Source organism: Betta splendens, chromosome 19 (assembly GCF_900634795.4).
Source record: "Betta splendens chromosome 19, fBetSpl5.4, whole genome shotgun sequence".
Lineage (NCBI taxonomy): Eukaryota > Metazoa > Chordata > Actinopteri > Anabantiformes > Osphronemidae > Betta > Betta splendens.
The window spans coordinates 5,846,310-5,862,443 of NC_040898.2; the positions used below are offsets into that span (position 1 = coordinate 5,846,310).

A 16,134-nucleotide genomic window follows, 5' to 3' on the forward strand; every position below is an offset into this window, starting at 1 on the left:
GTTAGAATCTCATACTAGTTTGTCCTAGAGTCAGTACAATGAGACAATGAGGTATGAAGTAAAAATATAAAAATCACCTACATGAAGATCGGATTAAATAAAACATCTTTAAAAATATGAACTGTAGTATGAACGCAGGGCTCTAGAGTTTTAAGGATAAACAAAGCTGCAGTTTTGCAACTTAGTCACAAGTTTCGGGTGAACGAATGTGAAATAAGGAACTTCACTTGTATCGAACCCAATTCTATTTTTAGGTTTCTTTGTGCATATAAGAACCAGTGTGACTACAGCAGAGCTGCCTCTGTGTCCTGCCACTGTCCCGTCGAAATCAGATTTTACATTTGAACATAAAAAAGGTTTTCAGCAGATTTGCAACTTAAAGTCTGTGTCAAATCTGAGGTTAAGGCGTCTACTGTGGCAGAGTAAGTGTTTTACCTACTTTCTTGGCATTTTACTAAAAATTGCGATACTATCAAATTCTATCAAATTCAGAAATTCTTGTAGAAATGCAAACATCTGCAAAAAACAAGGTGAAGAGTGGCGTCACGCGCTACAGCGATTGGATGTCGGAACTGCCACCTGCGCTTCACGACATTCCTCTGTTTAATCTGGCCATACCAGGTATGAAACTATGAGTCGTCCTGCAGCACTGCAGGATTCTGCAATACAGAGCATTTTTTAATGTACTGAGAGAAACATAGATAATGGCATGTACAGTACAACCAGGGTTCAAAAAAGTCCGAAAAGTTATTTTAGCATTTCACATTTATTTGAATCAATGAAATTTGAAATTTATAGCTATTTGTCCTCCTTAAAAAATAAAGGCTAAATATTTGTTACAGAAAATTGATGTGACACAAAAAACAGCTGCTGGTGAATGTGGAGTTGATTTCACAGACGTAAATACTGCATCTGCAGTTTAACCTTTACCCTAAAGCTTTCAGGTTTCCCTGTGATTTGTACTGTACCTGCTTGTAACATGCATTAGTACACCTACCGTACTGTAAGTACAATTTTCTGCTTGTTTATTCCTAGGCAGCCATGACTCAATGAGCTATGATCTGGACATCAGCTCCCCCATTGCTGAGCCTGAAAGTCTTAAGAGGTTCAGCTGGGTTTGTTGTGTCCCTTGCTTACTGCTCAAGTGGGGAGCCACTCAGGTAAGTCAACTTACAAGCTACTTTCACTTAATGTGCTTTTGCATTTAATAAGAAATAAAAATGGGAAATTTGATTTGTAGGAAGAGACCATCATAAAGCAACTAGATGCAGGAGTTCGGTACTTTGACCTGAGGGTTGCTCGCAAGCCTGACGACGCCAACCCCACCAGGCTTTACTTTTATCATGGGCTGTACACACGGACTGATGTGGAGGTAGGATGGAAATCTCCTACTGTATGAACTGCAACCGTCTACTATAAACCTCTGAGTATCAAGATAGAAGTCGACTACGTAATTAGGGAATGACACCTGCTGTTGCTGTTGTATTCAGAGTATTCTGAAGGTCATTAATGACTGGGCAGAGAGACACCCCAAAGAGGTCATCATCCTGGCTTTATCCCACTTCCTTGGCTTCGATGAAAATCCTAAAGAACTCCACAACCATCTTGTGAACTTCATTAAGAATTTGTTTGGGACCAAAGTCGTCCAACGTGAGGTAAAATACAGCAATAGATGATTTTACTCATAACCTTCACAGTATGTTAATTATGATATAAATGGATGTTCAATGGCTTTATGTAGATCACTGTTATAGTGGTAATTTTACAACTGAGCTCCTACTTACAGAAACAAAAACCTTTTCTTTACAAAACAGGTCACACCTACCCTGAGAAGCTGCTGGGACCAAGGCACAAATGTTATCATTTCATATGATTATAAAGGAGAATATCCTCCTCATTTGTGGAGTAAAATACGTTATTACTACGGGAACAGTATGGATTGTACAGAAATTGAATCTAAACTGAGTCAAACTTTGAAAATCAGAAATCATCTTTCATCAAACGGTAAGTTTGTTCTTATGAGTGAAGGCTGAGTTTTTTTTCTGTTTTATAATGCTGAACTATTTGGCTTTCAACCTACAGGTTTCTTTGTTTGTGGCCTCAACCTGACGCTGCCAGAAAATATCTGGATATTGAAGTACATCCTTCGCCCGTGTGACAACTTTGTCAGTGCTGTGCGGAGTAGCCTCCCGAAACTGCTGTCATGGCTAGAACAGCAGACCAGCGAGAAACCCAACATCGTCGCCTCAGACCTGGCAACCAATGAAGACTTTATCTCAACAGTCATCCAACTCAATGATACAGCTTAATGACTAGATAAAGCATTTCCATCAGAAAATGCACAGTGAATGCTTCCATGATGAATGTATTCCTGAAGAATTGCTGAAGTAGCTGAAACATTTAAAACAGATGCAAATAGCTCAAGCATGTAAAGCACAGATGAATATATCTGAAGAGAATTAGAAATTGTTTAAACAGTGCTGAAAATTTGCAGTAGAAGCTGAAGTAGTTTTTATTTCAAATGGAGGAAACTTGAAAGAGACTTGCTGAAATTAAAGAACTGCTGAAAATCAAGGAAGTGTGTAAAGGTTTGCTTAATTTGTTGAAATATAGCCAGATGTATCAAAATGTCTAAATATTGTAATTAAATACTTCATTTCAAGAGCTGAATGAGTAGCTCAACGTTTTGGAAATATTCAATACAGCTGAAATTTCAAAGTATTTCAAAGTAGTTGAATTTAAATTGAGAAAAGTTGAAGCCGAACAGTAAAATTGTTTCATTAACGAGTCCTAATTACCTAATCAAATGCAGAAAAGTCATATTTAGGCTACAGAGTTAGATTGGTGCTTTTATTTTGAAAGAAATTAGAGGAAGCGTGTGTCCTAAATTGCTAAACTGAAAAAAAACACTCATTAAGTAGTCCTAAATAACAAAAAAAGCAGTCAAAAGCAGAAATCAAGAACGTTTAGAGCTTAGTTAGTAGCACTAAAAGTATAGTGCTCTTATTTTGAAATGATTTACAGGATGCCTGTGTGGGTAATTGTAAAATTGTAAAATTGTCTCATTAACTTGTCATAAACAACCAGTAATTACTTTATTGTAAAATAGACTCATTATCGATTCACAATTAACCATTCAAAAGCAGAAATTATTCTATTAAATCGAAAAATTTGGTTTGATTATTTTATTTTAAAAGGGTTTAGAAATGTGTGTGCTTTATAGCTAAACTGTAAAATAGTTTCATTACTTGTCACAATTAACCATTCAAAAATAGAAATTATGCTATTAAAGCTAAAAAATTTGGATTAGTGCTTTTATTTTGAAAGGATTTAGAAGAAGTGTGTGATTAATTACTAAACAATCAAACAGTGTAACAAACTAATCAGTAATATGCATAGAGCTGCTACACTGAGCATCAGGAGTTTGACCTGTCAGTGAAAGCTGCAGCTCCGCCGTTGTCATAGAGACGAAAAGGCGGGAAAATCAGCTCCATTCTCTATGTGTTACAAACACCCCCAAGACCAGCTCCTCAGTGCCGCCCTCTGAGATTGGGAGGAGACTCACAACAGAGCCCCTCCCCCAACAGTCGTCCCCCGGCGACCTAAGAGGGTTCCGCAGGATGGGTCTGGTGAAAGTCCCAGAAAGTCCCATGGCCACGGAGAAGGAAGTCGCAGGTCCTGGACCAAACCGCCTTGCACCTCCGGATGAAGGCTCCCACCGACCCGTCCAGCCCCTGGACCTGCTGAGAGGGAAACAACGGGGGCTGATAGCCATAGCCTCAAAAGGGGAACATCTCAGCACCTGTGAAGGAAGAGTATTGTGAGCGTATTCGATCCAAGGAAGCTACCGGACCCAAGACGCCGCCCGGGTGGACGACATACACCACAGCATAGTCTCCACGTCCTGATTCTTGTGCTCTGTCTGTCCATTAGTTTGAGGATGGAAACCAGAAGACACCCAGCGCTGCACAAAAATCCCTCCAAACTGCCGCGTCAAACTGCGGACCGCGATCAGACAAAATGTTCTCAGGAATGCCAAGCATGCGGAACACATGGACAATCAGTAGCTCCGCCGTCTCCTTGGCCGTGGGCAGCTTGGTCAGAGGAACCAAGTGGATAAGCTTGGAGAAGCGATCCACAATGGTAAGTATGACAGTCTTACCTTCCGAAGGCGGCAAACCTGAAACAAAGTCAATGGAGATGTGCGACCATGGTCGGCATGGTACTGGCAGGGGACGCAACAGCCCCGCGGGTGCACGATGTGGCGTCTTGTTCCTCGCACACACGCCGCACGCTGCCACATAACGTCGAACATCCAGTCTAACTGAGGGCCACCAGTAACGCTGCAAGACCAGTGCCAGCATCCGCCCCCCCCCCCCCCCGGATGACATGCCAGCCGCAAATCATGTCCCCAGCGTAGAACCTAGGTGCGCAGAGGAGGCGGGACAAACAAGAAACGAGGAGGACAACCAGCAGGAATAGGCACCGAGTGTTTGTATGCTCTCACTCTCGTCTCCAGTTCCCAGGTAATTGGGGCCACTGTCAGCGGGCGTAGGATACGCTCGTCCTCTGCCCTCGGCCCCTCCTCTGTGGCCTCCAAAAAGTTGCGCGACAGAGTGTCTGGCTTCCCATTTTGGGAGCAAGAACAAGGCCCAACTGGACTGTCTCGCATTAAGCCACCTGGCCGTCTTGATATGCTCCAGGTTCCCTATGGTTCGTCCAAACCATAAAAGGTTGTTGTGCCCTCTCCAACCAATGTCTCCACTCCTCCAACGCCAACTTAACTGCCAGCAGCTCCCGGTTGCCCAAATCATAGTTCCTCTCTGCACAGTTCAGTTTGCGGGAAAAGAACGCACAGGGATGCACCTTACTGTCTTGTTCGCTGCGTTGTGACAGAACTGCCCCCACTCCGGTGCTGGAAGCATCCGTCTCCACTATGAACTGCCTCTGAGGATCGGGGAGACAGAGGATGCGCACGTAAACCGAGAATTCAGCAGCTCAAAGGCTCCCTTCGCAGTCGCCGACCAAACGAACAGAGCCTTAGAGGAGGTGAGGGCATGAAGAGGAGCTGCCACCTTGCTGAAGTTCCTTATAAAACGCCTGTAAAAATTGGCAAACCCCAGAAAGTGTTGCAGCTGCTTACGATCCCTTGGCTCCGGCCAATCTGTCACAGCCACTACTTTGCCCGGATCGCCAGCTTCCCTGGCTCCAAACAAAAGCCTAAGAACGAAGTCTTAGCCGTGTGAAATTCACATTTCTCAGCCTTAATGAATAATTGGTTCTCCAAGAGCCTCATCAGAACCGCCCTCACGTGCACCTCATGTTGTCGGTCTTTAGAAAAAATGAGAATGTCATCTAAATAGACGAAGACAAACCTGTTGACCATGTCCCGCAGGACATCATTTACTAGAGCTTGGAACACTGCAGGTGCATATTTCAAGCCAAAAGGCATGACCAAATACTCGTAATGCCCCTGGGTATTGAATGCAGTCTTCCACTCATCTCCCTCCCTTATGCGGACAAGATGATAGGCATTACGTAAGTCAAACTTAGTAAAAATAGTAGCACCCTCTAAAAGTTCAAAAGCGGACGCAATGAGGGGAAGTGGGTAGCGGTTACGTACGGTAATCTTGTTAAGGCCTCGATAGTCAATGCAGGGATGGAGACCGCCGTCCTTCTTCCCTACAAAAAAGAACCCCGCTCGAGCGGGTGATGACGACGGACGGATGAGCCCCGCGCGAAGCGCCTCCGCTATGTACTGGTCCATAGCCTCCCGCTCCGGTTCAGTAAATGAGAAGATCCTTCCCCTCGGCGGTGTGGAACCCGGCAGGAGGTTGATCGCACAGTCATACGATCAATGAGGCGGAAGCGTAGTGGCGCGAGCCTTATCAAAGACGGCCCCCACGTCATGATAACATGCGGGAACCTGGTTCAAGTAGGGTCAAATAACCCCCTGGCACCTGGCGGATGGGCGGAGACGGATGACGTGGACGTGACGTAGGGAATTCCCCCGCGTCGGCTGAAGATTGGGCTCCTGCGCTCACCGCTCGTCGTCCCGGAATCCCCGTGGCGAATGGCTGAAACTGCCCGTGTCCGCTGTGGTGTGAAATCCCTGCTGCCGATGGAGGTCGGCTGATATTGCGACGCAGTGCTGCCCGCTCCGTCTCGCGTAGCGTGAAACGCTGGCCGATGTTCACCGCCAGCGCCACAAGATCTCTCAGTCTATCCGGAAGTACGCGCCCTGCCAGCTCATTTTTGATCTCCTCCACGAGACCGTCATAAAAACGATCACACAAGATCTCTTGTCTCCAATCCAATCCGACCGCCAGCGTGCGGAACTGTACCACATAATCCATCAATGAGGAACGTCCTTGAAACAGGTGGAACAGTTTGGCTGCCGCCGCTGTGCGATGCGCGACAGGGTTAAACAGGGAAGTGAGTTCTTCTGCGAATCCCTCGAAAGTGGCGACGCAGGCTGCGTTGTTCTCGTATTCCGCCGCACCCCACTCTAGCGCTTTGCCTCCCAGCAGAGAGATGCAGTTTGCCACCTTCTCCCCTTCAGATCAGAACAGCCCCGCTTCCACTCTGAACTTTAGCCTTAAGAAAACTCTGGCAACGGGAGGCATCCCCATAAAACTTGTCGGGAGGGGCTAGTCTAACCTGGGAAGACGGGATCGAATCTAAAGATGCTGATTCACTGCCGATCTCCCGCAGAGTACGCAAGGCCTCAGCGCGGGCTGCAGTGCGTGGGCTGTCGAGTAACAAACTAGCACTGCAAAGGCTCGGAGCCTGCCGGGCCTCCTCTCCTGCTGGGTCCATGTTTAGTCAGTGTGTACTGTTACAAACACCCCAAGACCAGACAGGAGCGGGGCTGTACACAATCCAAATCAAACAAAACCAACCGTCATACAAGAAGTCGGAGACCGGAGCCAGACAGATGCAAACAGAGAGTCCACCATGACACACTGACAACTGGAGGAGTCTCCTTCCTCCACTTAAATAGTCCCCCAATTAATGATGTTCCTGGAAGGAAACAGCTCCTCAGTGCTGCCCTCTGAGGTTGGGAGGAGACTCACAACGCTCTGCTCTGTAAAAGCAAAGTTCCACCGCTGCTAAACAGGCTTCTTACAGCAAAACCATAATACCTATCACAAAAATAACTCAACTTTTTAAATGCCAAGGCTTTAATAAGCATTTGGTGTAAGCCTTATGTTTGAAGACTAAAAATTGTGGTCACAGTTTTGATTTCAATATGCAACTCGAGTGACATATTGAAAAGATTCTGTCTTAAAAAAACGTTCCTTCACACTCTAGCTGTGACATCACGCACTCTAGCTGACGCAATACACACAAATGGAAAAGTTTAAAATTGACCAAAAACCACCCAATATTTAAACTCCAATACTGTAGATCAACAACTATTAAAGATAATAAAAAGCTGAACGGAATAGTTGAATAGCTGAAGACTGTTTTAAAGTTTGAACGGTGTATGTAGCTGTAGTATGCTAAAGTAGTTAAAGCTGAAAGCAGAAAAAGCTGAAGAGTATTTGCAAATGGTTTTCCATTCAATTCAATGGAGAAATCTTTATGAAAAAAGCTTAACTTGAAAAATATGAAAGATATGAAAAATTTGTATGTAAGCACACTTCTCCTTAAAAGGCATAATATTTTGATATTTGAAAGGTTTCTGTAGCTGAAAGTATGCGGGACTAGTTAGATGCAGAAAAACATATGGAAGAATAACAATAATACTAAAGATTAGAAAAACAATACAGTAAATGCTAGAAGTGTGAGAAGTGTGATGTTATGACTCGGCTTCCAGGCCACCAGGGGCAGCCTGGTTTCACCTTTTGGTTTTGTGCCCTCGTTCTGTCTTGTGTTTTCTGTAATTAGTTGGATAGGGTTCACCTGTCTTGTCTTATATTTAAGCTCTCAGTCTGTGCACAGTCTTTGTTGGTGCATTATATTTTAGCATGTCATTGTTCTCCCTCTGTCCAGGTTTGCTTCTTCGTTCAGTGTGTGTCCCAGGTACTGTTGTTTGCATGTTTAGCGTTCTTAGGGTTGATTTATTTCCCTGCTCTGCAGTGATCTTTAGTTATCCAGTGAGTATATGTGTTAGTTTTGCACTGTTTAGTTTTTGGCCTGCACAAGCAGCATCCTTAGTTTGTATTTCCCTCTGTCTACTGTATATGTTTATTTATTAAACCGTAATAGCCCATTCCCCGCTCATGGTGAGCGCAGTCCAGTCCTAATTAAGTTCAAGTCGAGTTTGCCCGGTGCTGGTAACATGTGATAACTAGAAAAGCATTTACATAGGAAAATGCACAGCGAATGCTTCCAATTGCTGAAAATAACTTAAACATTTAAAACATATCTGAAAGTAGCTTAAGCACATAAAGTATAGATGAATGTATCTGTACAGAACTGGATATTGTTTAAACAGAGCTGAATATTTTATATAAGTTCAAAGAGATATGCTAAAACTCAAGAAACGCTAAAATAAATTTAAAATGAAGGAAGTGTGTAAAGGATTGCTGAATTTGATGAAATATAGCTGAATGTATTAAAATAAGTAAATAGAGTCCAAGAGCTGAAAGAATAGTTGATTGTTGTGGAAACATTTGAAACAGCTGACAGTAACTGCAGAGGAAGTAGCTGAATAATAAATTTGGAAAAGTTGGAGCATTTGAAAAAAGCAACAGTAATATAGTCTCATTAACTAACCATTATTAACCAGAAACAAACAGAAGCAGAATTGAATTTGGATTGGTGCTTATACTTTGCAAGGATAGTGGAGGAAGTGTGCGCCTAATTACTAAACTGTAAGATAGTCATATAATAAAGTCATAATAAACCAGTTGAAAGAAATATTGCTATATGAAGCTGAAGATCTGAATTTATGCTTTTATTTTGAAAAGTGTGTGTGGTTAATTGCTAAAGTGTAAAACAGTGTGAATGACTAGTCACAGATGACCCTTTTATAATATAGCTGAAAGTTGATAATATATTAAATACATAACTCAATTTATCTGAAGTAAATCAGTGTAGTTATATTAAGAACTGAATGCATAAACCTGCCTCCAATGGGTAATGAATCCAGATCTCCTACTCCCGTGTTACAGACCATTGAGCCACAGGATATAAGCGGTGGATGAAGAAAAAACTAGAGCAGTTCAAAAATTCTCTACGAAAATGATTTTGACTTATGCTTTAAGTCTGAAAGGATTTGGAGGATGTGTGTGCTTAACCGCTAAAGTTAAAACAGTATCAGTAACTATCCAATCAAAGGCATAAGACATACTAATAAGCAATTGGATTGCTTTTATTGTGAAAAGATTTTGAGGGAGGGAGTGTGGGTTTTTATTATACTGTAAAATATTTTAATATACCATTTGTAATTAATCATTTGAAATATTACTGAAACTAGCTGATGAGTTGAATGTATAGCTGATCAGATCTGCAAAGAAAAAGTTGCAGAGGTGAATGTGCACAAATAAAACAAAAGAAGTTTGATTTCAATAAAAATTATAATATGTTTCACACATGACTACAGTCTCGCAAATCCTTCTTCTGAACTTGGTTGAAAGACTTGTTCAAGTCAGGGTTTGAACCAGAAATTCATGCTCCTTAGCACTGCTCAGAGGAGCAGTATACATACTACTAGAAAAACTGAAACTTCATTACGCTATTACTACCATTAAACATATAAGTCAAGTCAGTTTTCCATTTATTTCAATGGGAAAAAAGTTGAAAAAAGCTTATTAATTTAAAAGTAAAAAAATATATGAATGTGAAAAGTAATAGTGCCCCTCTCCTTAAAAAGCTGAACATTTTGATAGCTGAATGGTTTCTGTAGCTGAAAGTATGTGGGACTAGTTAGTGTGAATGCTTGAATGCTTAGTGTGAATGCTGCAGCATTCACTGTGATAATAATAATAATCATAAAGATTAGAGATTAGAATGCTGGAAGCATTCACTGTATTGTGATGAGACAAAGCCACCCATCCATCCAGTGTTTAATACATCACTGGTGTCGGGTTCATTTATCAAAACTGATTCACACACTAGGTGTTTAGTGTCCACTTCCTGTTGGTGCGCTACCATGTGTCCGTTTGAGGCATTACAATAAAGTTTTCTCCCATCATGCCTGGAGCGCGCGTGTACAACCGTGCACTATATAACAACCGCCCTCCCACCGAGGGAGTCATTAAGCATCTTTACCAAAGTGCAATTCATAGTTTTCAGATCTATTGTACTAATGAGTAATGACTGAGACTGAAGTGCTCACTAGTTACTGTATTGATGAAATTGCCTCAAGTTCAATAAAAAAGTACAACATTGTAAAAGAGTAAAACTGCTTGTAGTGTGTTACTGATGATCAGTATTTTATTTTTTGTAAGAATCTAGTTTGTACTAGAGTCATTACAATGAGACAATGAGATATAAAATAAATAAATATATATATATATTTATATTTCCATATATATAGAATATATATATATATATAGATATATAATATATGTATAATATATATTATATAACACACAATACATACATATATATACAATACATACATATATATATATAGATATATATATAGAATTATATATATATATTATATATATATATATATATATATATATATATATATACAAATTTGTACCAAACTGAAGCAACATGAATTCTTAATTGTCGCTGTACGTGTTGCAATTCAGGATGCAGAGGACAGCGTCCGCCGATTCACAATCCACCTACGGTGGGTCTCAACTGCTGCCCTCGTGTCTCAAAGGCCCCAATAAATGAAGCCGTCGTTGAGTGTTACATTCAGGAGAAACACGGGTTTGGCAGCTGTCGAATTGACGCATACATGTAAGTAAAATCATTCCATAACAAAAGTATTATTTGCATCTGTCTTTATTTTATGCCTGTGCAACAATTATAAGACTACATGTGTTTTATCCTGGTGCATCTGATGTTTTAGGAGTATTGACTCGTACTATTATGGAACTTTTTGAATTGAATGTCTTTTTTATGCCACTGCTGCCATGTTTCAAAGTTAGAACATGAATTAAAAGGCTGTTTTGCTCTTGTGCTAATGTAGAGCTGAAGTAAATAGACAGTGATACCGTTGTTTTTCCGTCTCAAAGGCCCGGATCACACAAACCATTACTTCCTGCTATGAACAAACACAACATTTTCCGATTGTAGAACAACATTTATTCACAGTTGTGTCATACAAAGGTCCCAACTGTTCCATTGATGATCAGAATAACCAGTAATAATGAGTTTTTTTATTTATTTATATAACAAGCTATTTCCAAGCTCGGGTCCTCTACCAGAGGCCAGGGAGCTTGAGGGTTCTGCGCAGTATCCTTGCTGTTTCTAGGACTGCACTTTTCTGGACTGAGATTTCGGATGTTTTTCCAGGGATCTGTTGTAGCCACTCCTCCAGTTTGGGGGTCACAGCCCCTAGTTCTCCGATCACCACAGGCACCACTGTGGCCTTCACCTTCCAAGCCTTCTCCAGTTCTTCTCTGAGCCCTTGGTATTTCTATAGTTTCTCATGTTCCTTTTTCCTGATGTTGCCATCGCTTGGTATTGCCACATCCACCACTACGGCTTTCCTCTGCTCTTTATCCACCACCACAATGTCTGGTTGGTTAGCCATTACCATTCTGTCTGTCTGTATCTGGAAGTCCCACAGGATCTTGGCTCGCTCGTTCTCTACCACCTTGGGAGGTGTTTCCCATTTTGACCTTGGGGTTTCCAGTCCATACTCTGCGCAGATGTTCCTGTATACTATGCCAGCCACTTGGTTATGGCGTTCCATGTATGCTTTCCCCGCCAGCATCTTACACCCTGCAGTTATGTGCTGGACCGTCTCAGGGGCCTCTTTACACAGTCTACACCTTGGGTCTTGTCTGGTGTGGTAGATCTGGGCCTCTATGGCTCTGGTGCTCAGGGTCTGCTCCTGTGCGGCCAGGATGAGTGCCTCTGTGCTGTCCTTCAGCCCAGCCCTTTCAAGCCATTGGTAGGATTTGTTGAGATCAGCCACTTCAGTTATGTTCCGGTGGTACATCCCGTGCAAGGGCTTGTCCTCCCATGATGGTCCCTCATCTAGCATCTCATCCTCTGTTCTCCACTGCCTGAGACATTCACTCAGCACATCATCTGTCGGAGCCTTATCCTTGACGTACTTATGGATCTTGGATGTTTCATCCTGGATAGTGGCTCTCACGCTCACTACTGTAGTCCTCGGCCTCCTTCTTTGCGGCTAGCGTACAGTCTCAGGGTGCTGGATTTGGGGTGGAACCCTCCATGCATGGTGAGGAGCTTTCGTGTCTTAACATCTGTGGTCTGTATCTCTTCCTTTGGCCACCTTATTATTCCTGCAGGGTATCTGATCACTGGCAGGGCGTAGCTGTTTATTGCCTGGGATTTGTTCTTGCCATTGAGCTGGCTTCTTAGGACTTGCCTTACTCGTTGGCGGTATTTGGCTGTTGCCGCATTCCTTGTTGCCTGTTCAAGCTTGCCATTCGCCTGTGGTATTCCAAGGTACTTGTAACTGTCCTCTGTCTGCTATTGTTCCTTCTGGGAGTGAGACCCCTTCTGTGTGGATAACCTTGCCTCTCTTTGTCACCATCCTCCCACATTTCTCGAGTCCGAATGACATCCCGATGTCTGAGCTGTAGATCCTTGTGGTGTGGATCAGTGAGTCGATGTCTCGCTCACTCTTGGCGTACAGCTTGATGTCATCCATGTAGAGGAGGTGACTTATGTCTGTTCCGGAGTCGGTATCCATAGCCAGTCTTGTTTATTATTTCCTTCCAGCCTTGGTGGGTCTGCTCTGCTCTTATTACCCTTCCATTGAGAGTACACTTTCGCAGGTTGTGTTACGAACAGCCGGTTGATTCGTCTGGCTTCGTTGTCTCTTGTGTATCTCTTTAGGCGGCTGACCAAGGCTTGTAGCCTTTGCTTGGCAGTTTTGAGTGCTTCAGGTATGGTCATCTGGCTGTACCTCTTGGGCATCGGTCTTTTCATTGCACCTCTCTGGGCCTCTGTCATTTGGCTCACTTCCCTCTGAGCTGCCTTGATTTTTGCCTCCAACCTTCGTTTCCATGGTGGGTATTGTTTCTCATGGTTCCCATGGTTGCTCTTATAGCCAAGCACCTCTAGGATCACTGATGCGGATATCAGTTCATTGGTTTCTGTGATTGTTGTGGTAGGGATCACTCTCAATGCTGCATTCACATCTTCCATGTAACTTTCTGATGGTACTTCACATAGCCGTTGTAGTGGGGTTCGGGGTTGCCTGTTCAATCTCGCCATGATCTTATCTTTCAGGTCAGTCTCTGCCTTGCTCAGCGTATCTGTGCTCATTGGGGCTTCGTACCCAATTTCCGGTTGGGGAGATGGTGAAACCTCCCCTCTGACCTGGCGTCCTGGCTCCCCCTTGCCGTAGCATTTGTGTTGTACCTCGTCAATCTCAAGTTGTGATAGCAGTTGCAGTTTGTGGATGTTGAAACACTGAGCTACTAGTTGCTTCGCCGTCAGCCTTGAATGTGGGTTTCTCCGTTCCCATTCACCGCACATTCTTTGCATGTAACCCCTCTGACTAGGGTTACTTGAGTAGTAGCATTCCAACAGTTCTCTGTTCTCGCATCTTAGCCATTTCTTTCTTGTTCCAGTAGCCCACTTCTCGTCCCGACGTCTGAGTATATATATATATATATATATATTATATATATATATATTTAAATATTATATATATAATATATATATAATATATATATTATATATAAATCACCAACATGAAGGTCTGATTAAATAAAACATTGTTAAAACTATGAACTGTAGTATAAAAGCAGGCTTTAGAGTTTTAAAGATAAACAAAGCTCCAGTCTGTTCAGTTTTGCAACTTACTCACTTGTCACACAAGTTTTTGTTGCCACTGCGTTGAATGACACCGGGTGAAAGAATGTGGAATGAGGAAGTTCACCTTTATTGAACCCAATTCTATTGTTAGGTTTCTTTGTGCATACGAGAACCAGCGTGACTACAGCAGAGCTGCCTCTGTCTCCTGCCACTGTCCCGTCAAAATCAGATTTTACATTTGAACATAAAAAAGTTTTTCAGTGGATTTGCAACTTAAAGTCTGTGTCAAATCTGAGGTTAAGGCGTCTACTGTGGCAGAGTAAGTGTTTTACCTACTTTCTTGGCATTTTATTCAAAATTGCGATACTATCAAAGAGTTAAAGTAGAAATTCTTGTAGAAATGCAAACATCTGCGAAAAACAAAGTGAAGAGAGGTGCCATGCGCTACAGCGACTGGATGTCGGAACTGCCACCTGCGCTTCACGACATTCCTCTGTTTAATCTGGCCATACCAGGTATGAAACTATGAGTCGTCCTGCAGCACTGCAGGATTCTGCAATACGCAGAATTTTTAATGTACTGAGAGAAACGTAGAGAAATATTTGTTACAAAAATTGATGTGACACAAAAAACAGCTGCTGGTGAATGTGGAGTTGATTTCACAGACGTAAATACTGCATCTGCAGTTTAACCTTTACCCTAAAGCTTTCAGGTTTCCTTGTGATTTGTACTGTACCTGCTTGTAACATGCATTAGTACACCTACCGTACTGTTAGTACAATTTTCTGCTTGGTAAATCCTAGGCAGCCATGACTCAATGAGCTATGATCTGGACATCAGCTCCCCCATTGCTGAGCCTAAAAGGCTTAAGAAGTTCAGCAGGTTTTACTGCGTCCGTAGATTAATGCTCAAGTGGGGAGCCACTCAGGTAAGTCAACTTACAAGCTACTTTAACTCAATGTGCTTTTGCATTTAATAAGAAATAAAAATGGGAAATTTGATTTGTAGGAAGAGACCATCATAAAGCAACTAGATGCAGGAGTTCGGTACTTTGACCTGAGGGTTGCTCGCAAGCCTGACGACGCCAACCCCACCAGGCTTTACTTTTATCATGGGCTGTACACACGGACTGATGTGGAGGTAGGATGGAAATCTCCTACTGTATGAACTGCAACCGTCTACTATAAACCTTTGATTATTAAAATGGATGTCGACTATGTATTAAGGGAATGACACCTGCTGTTGCTGTTGTATTCAGAGTATTCTGAAGGTCATTAATGACTGGGCAGAGAGACACCCCAAAGAGGTCATCATCCTGGCTTTATCCCACTTCCATGGCTTCGACAAACGGACTGAAGAACTCCACAACCATCTTGTGAACTTCATTAAGAATTTGTTTGGGACCAAAGTCGTCCAACGCGAGGTAAAATACAGTAATAGATGATTTTACTCATAATCTTCACAGTATGTTCTTTATGATATACAGTAAATGGATGTTTAATGGCTTTATGTAGATCATTATTGTAGTGGTAATTCTACAACTGAGCACCTACTTGAAGAATTAAAACCTTTACTTTACAAAACAGGTCACACCTACCCTGAGGAGCTGCTGGGACCAACGCACAAACGTTATCGTTTCCTATGATTATCCAGCAAAATATCATTCTCATTTGTGGAGTAAAATATCTTATTTCTACGGGGACAGTATGGATCGTACAAAAATTGAATCTGAACTGAGTCAAGTTTTGAAAAACAGACCATCACACTGTAAGTTTGTTCTTATGAGTGAAGGCTGCGTTGTTGTTTTGTTCTGTTTTATGATGCTGAGCTATTTGGCTTTCAATGCACAGGTTTCTTTGTTTGTGGCCTCAACCTGACACTGCCAGAAAATATCAGGATATTGAAGTACATCCTTCGCATGTGTGACAACTTTGCCAACGTTGTGCGGAGAAGCCTCCCGAAACTGCTGCCGTGGCTGAAACAGCAGGCCAGCAAGAAACCCAACATCGTCGCCTCAGACCTGGCAACCCATGAAGGCTTTATATCAACAGTCATCCAGCTCAATGCTATAAAATGAGACAATGCCAGCCAGCCATCCATGATTTAATACATTACTGTTTTTTGTTTTATTTATCAAAACTGATTCACACACTAGGTGTGTAGTGTTCACTTCCCCTTGGAGCGCCACCATGTGTCCGTTTGGGGCATTACAATAAAGTTTTCTCCCATCATGCCTGGAGCGCGCGTGTCCAACCGCGC

General features: G+C 42.5%; 2 protein-coding genes across 4 annotated transcripts; both read left to right on the forward strand.

Moving 5' to 3' along the window:
- The first annotated feature begins 72 nt into the window (after nucleotides 1-72).
- On the forward strand, nucleotides 73-2,574 carry LOC114845441 (PI-PLC X domain-containing protein 1-like). Of its 3 annotated transcripts, XM_029133445.3 has the most exons (7): nucleotides 154-422; nucleotides 493-621; nucleotides 1,036-1,160; nucleotides 1,241-1,372; nucleotides 1,491-1,655; nucleotides 1,815-2,004; nucleotides 2,083-2,574. In XM_029133445.3, the coding sequence occupies exons 2-7, from the start codon at nucleotides 507-509 to the stop codon at nucleotides 2,307-2,309; spliced, it is 954 nt and encodes a 317-aa protein (XP_028989278.1). In that variant the 5' UTR covers nucleotides 154-422; nucleotides 493-506; the 3' UTR covers nucleotides 2,310-2,574. The 3 variants fall into 3 exon arrangements, with proteins under 3 accessions (XP_055360240.1, XP_028989278.1, XP_028989277.1); XM_029133444.3 differs by having other exon boundaries at nucleotides 157-621; XM_055504265.1 differs by lacking the exon at nucleotides 1,815-2,004 and having other exon boundaries at nucleotides 73-621; nucleotides 2,083-2,254.
- Nucleotides 2,575-14,024: 11,450 nt separating this feature from the next.
- Nucleotides 14,025-16,114, forward strand: LOC114845442 (PI-PLC X domain-containing protein 1-like). The gene is made up of 7 exons (XM_029133447.3): nucleotides 14,025-14,194; nucleotides 14,274-14,390; nucleotides 14,679-14,803; nucleotides 14,884-15,015; nucleotides 15,134-15,298; nucleotides 15,462-15,642; nucleotides 15,726-16,114. Exons 2-7 carry the CDS (start codon nucleotides 14,276-14,278, stop codon nucleotides 15,950-15,952), a joined length of 945 nt encoding a protein of 314 aa, XP_028989280.1. The 5' UTR covers nucleotides 14,025-14,194; nucleotides 14,274-14,275; the 3' UTR covers nucleotides 15,953-16,114.
- Nucleotides 16,115-16,134: the final 20 nt, after the last annotated feature.